The following is a 3,910-nucleotide window of genomic DNA, read 5'->3' as shown; positions in this document are numbered from 1 at the left end:
TGTTAGCACTATCTGAGTTTCGCGATTTTCATGTTAGTACATTTCCGTACAGCCGTTTTTCGCGCTTTCGTATACTTTTCGTGTAAATAATTCTAAGGGGGGGTCCCGGGGGGCGCAGCCCCCTGGCATTAAAGTAAATAATTTCTAAAATATTTAAATTACTTACGAGAGAAACGGCCAACCTAAAACCCAATTATATAAAAGTATTAGCGGACTATAACCCAGCTTCCAGCTCTGCACGTAACAACCCAGAATCCAGCCTTGCACCCATACGGAAGGGCGCGGCGTGCCGCCCCGAACACTAGTGTACATCTGAAGCCCATCCACCGTCTGACTCTGTTTCAAGACAGCCTCGAAGCCGTGGACCTCAACCTTTGAACGCCGCTGCCGTCTTATCATTAGGTATTGGGACAGTTGACGTTGCCTGCGTCACGACCACCGGCGTCCCTACTGCTGTGATGGTGCTCTTCAGTCCCTGATCCGTCACCGGCACCGGCTTCGCCTCAGGCGCCAGCGTTGGCCCCGGGATAACATACGTCGAAAGCGCCGCCGTGTAGATATCAATGGCCACTCCCGGGTCCGTGGCTTTATACAGCGCCGTAGCTGGCACCCCTTCTTTCTGCCCGGCCACCACCACTTCCTCCTTGCCAACCTTTGCGGCTTTTAGGCCAGGCGCCTCCACCCACAAGTTCACGCATTGCGGGTAGTTCTGCGCTCCGTCCTTCAGATTGGCGTAGTGCAGTGCGATCAACTCGTGACGTAGCACATACGGTCCCGGCTCGAGATCGTTCGGCAAACCCAATAGCCAAGTATTGTTCTGGGTGATTAGGACATCGGTTGCCCATCTACCGGGTGGACCACCTTTTTCGTCGAGCAAAACTGGTGACGAGTCATCGATCTTGGTCCATGACAGCTTGCGCTTGTCAACCGAAGCACATCCGTCTGTCGTGTTGGCGCAGGGGGCTAGATACGACAAGACTGGGCCCTTGTGGGATTGGGGCCAGCCGTTCCATTGTATCTGGATCTTGTCTCCTGCCTTGACAGGCGCGTGGGCTTTAGCCGGCTTGCCGTCGCGGTGGCAGATGATGTCGGGGTTTGAGTAGTTGGACGGCGTCACGAAGCCATCATCAACAGCGCTTGTCGACCATCCGATGCTGTTGGTGATGGCATCAGGAGCATGCGGGTTGAAGCCTCGATACTGCTGTCCGTTGATGATCAGGTACAAGATGTGGGAGTGTGCAAGCGCTTGGGAGAACATGGCGCAAGACGCCAGTAGTCTAAAGGCTCTAACCATGATATCTGTCGAGTGACGAGATGGGAAAGAAAAGTGAAGCTGAAGACACTGGAATCCGACTGACGACACTTTTCAAATACTCTCGTTTTTGGCTCGCAACGATGACGCTTGAACGGGACAGGAAGATGCGGTTGGGAGTACACAACGTGCTTATTTATCATCCTCCATCTATCCTACCCGGTTACTTCTGCCAACTCCTTCAAACAGCTCACGAGCCTGGTAGTTGGGTTCGTGGCCCGAACAACTGCCGCAGAAACATGCAACTCGAGTCGATCGGCATTCACTTTTACCTAAACATCGACGCGCGGAAGCAAACGAGTGTCCAGATGGCATCAGCAAGCGAAAACCCCGAAACCTCTCGACGATCAATTCATCCATATTCTCCATAAACCCCTTGATGACCATGCCGTCTGCCTGACAAACGAGAGACATCTGAGGCGATCAAAAATGGAGGATGACGAAGCCGACATGGCATTTCATATACTCCTCTCATATCATATACACTTCGAAACAGGCCCCTCACTCTTTGTTCGGCTTATAGGCTACGCCGGCTAAACTGCCCGTGTCTACCTCGTTCAAGCAGGGCTCGATGATGCTCCCACTGCCAGGGGTCCAGGAGTGTCCTCCGTCTCCGAGTGGAGTATCGGGGTTTACTGTTGGGTGGTTCATCTACCTGACGAAAACAACGGCCTTCCGGATCCATCCTTCTCGGAGCCGATGGCCGATTGCCTAATCTGGAAAGATCGTCTGTTTTGATAGGGTAAGGGGAAACAGAATATCCCCGTCAAGCGACCGTTGACCATTTTCCTCCCGAAAACATGTCAGATCGTCAAAGTTGAAACACAACACTGTCTTGAGCCGTGAGAGGTGCTTTTATACTTTACACGAGCTTTTTTACATAGGTGAACGCCGACTAGGATGTCTAGCATTCACACGGTGCTCTTTGTCACTCCAACATCCCCAGCCGTTTTCCCACAGCGCAACAGATGCTGAACGGTACATGGCCACTTGGGATCTGAAAAACTACTTTGATAGATTCCTTCTTTTTGATTGTTCAGCTTCACTCTTCATAGTCTGCCCTTTCCCTTCCCACCCTGTCTCACTCCCATGCTTTCTTTTGCCATCCTTTTCTTTCTCGCCTTTTCTTGTCCGCCCTTTTCTCTCCCACCAATGCTTTGGTGTTTTCTATCGGCGTGCTACTGATTCCCTTTCCTGCACAGCCCCCATGATCTCATCCAGATAGGGATGGACAGTAACTGTGTCATGAACGCCTTCATGAACCGCGGGAAAAGTTTGCAGGATTGCCATTTTCTGCCAAAAGGATTCGATGTCAATCAGAAGCTTTATGCCAGTTTTTGAATAAGTGGCGAGGTATTCTTTGGCGAACAGATCGCTTAGATGTGGACAAGAGTCGTCCCTTGTCCATTGTACTGGTTTATCTCGACCTTGGTTTTTGAGGATGCCTACCCTCAATCCCTTCAACAATGGTATAGCATCCGTACCGGCCACGGCCACCAGACCTTCTAGTTGTGGCCGGATCTGGGTGTCCCTGATATCGATCTGCGTGATGTCAAGCGACTCAAGACGTGGACATCCTTCGATCAGTCTGACTAGCTGTTCTTTTACGAGACCGTCAGAATGCGTCCACCGTAAAGCTCTGTGACAAATTCGCAACATTTTGAGGTTTGGGAAGTGTCCAAGATGCGTAACCAGGTTTTCGTTGGCGTCCATGTTGTCGTCGGGATTAATGTCGTCGTCGTCGGAGTCCGCATCGTTTGGCACGTTCGTGAAGATGTAATCGAGCATTGGCGCATACTCGATGGACAATGCCTTGAGTTGTTGTGAAAGAGGGCTCAGAGCTCTCAAGACCAGCGCGGGCCCAAGAAAGGCAAAGTCCCTTGGCGTCGGCTCTCCTAACTGTTGGGCTGGCTTCAGATGTGAACACGAAGCGTTCCAACCTGGGACAAGCGCTGACAATGTTGACCAGATCCGCTTTCCCCAAGAAAGAGCAATAATGAAGAACCAGTGAGGTGAGGCTTCCAAGTGGAAGGATGGGAACTGCTGATCTGTCCCTGCTCGAAAATGCTCTGAGTGTCAGGTGTCGGAGATTGGGGGCGCGATTGACGAAGAAGACGGCCTCGTCAAGTGGAGTAAGCGACCGCAGAAACGGTGCAATCTCTGCCCAAGGTCATGACAAATATGATATCCCTTCTAGGTTCGCGACTTTCAAGTTTGGGAACGTGACAGACCTGACGACCACATCCCTCCACAAGAACCGCTCACGGTTGCGGCCTCTTCTGTCACCAATAGTCAAGTGATTGAGCCATTTTATATTGCGGCAGTGACAGATAATCACGGCCGGGATGAGGGCGACAAGAACGCGCAAATCATCCAAAAGGCTGTCATTGTGCGCCACCATGCTCAAGAATGGAGTATACTTGTTCAATAACATGAACAAGGCCTGGTGCGACTGTGTTTCTTTCGTCGACACGGCCTGTGGCAATCGCTCAAGATCACAGCAGCGATCCAAGACTGCTCTCAAGCTGTGCTCAACTCCAATCTGAGAACTTGCTCCGTAATACGCAGTCAGCACCTCTCATAGCACACTCCGACCAC

At 51.5% G+C, this 3,910-nt stretch overlaps 2 protein-coding genes across 2 annotated transcripts; both read right to left on the bottom strand.

Annotated features, from left to right (window-relative positions):
• Positions 1–367: 367 nt before the first annotated feature.
• Positions 368–1,294, bottom strand: NEUTE1DRAFT_101187 (uncharacterized protein; the record flags this gene model as incomplete). The annotated part of the gene is made up of 1 exon (XM_009853068.1): positions 368–1,294. One exon carries the CDS (start codon positions 1,292–1,294, stop codon positions 368–370), a length of 927 nt encoding a protein of 308 aa, XP_009851370.1.
• A 1,185-nt stretch (positions 1,295–2,479) lies between these two features.
• NEUTE1DRAFT_110442 (uncharacterized protein) lies at positions 2,480–3,556 on the bottom strand (the record flags this gene model as incomplete). The annotated part of the gene is made up of 2 exons (XM_009853067.1): positions 2,480–3,366; positions 3,544–3,556. 2 exons carry the CDS (start codon positions 3,554–3,556, stop codon positions 2,480–2,482), a joined length of 900 nt encoding a protein of 299 aa, XP_009851369.1.
• Positions 3,557–3,910: the final 354 nt, after the last annotated feature.

This window comes from Neurospora tetrasperma, assembly GCF_000213175.1.
Source record: "Neurospora tetrasperma FGSC 2508 unplaced genomic scaffold NEUTE1scaffold_3, whole genome shotgun sequence".
Taxonomy (NCBI): domain Eukaryota; kingdom Fungi; phylum Ascomycota; class Sordariomycetes; order Sordariales; family Sordariaceae; genus Neurospora; species Neurospora tetrasperma.
Note: the sequence above shows the minus strand (reverse complement) of the source record. Positions and strands in the feature narration are given on the sequence as shown.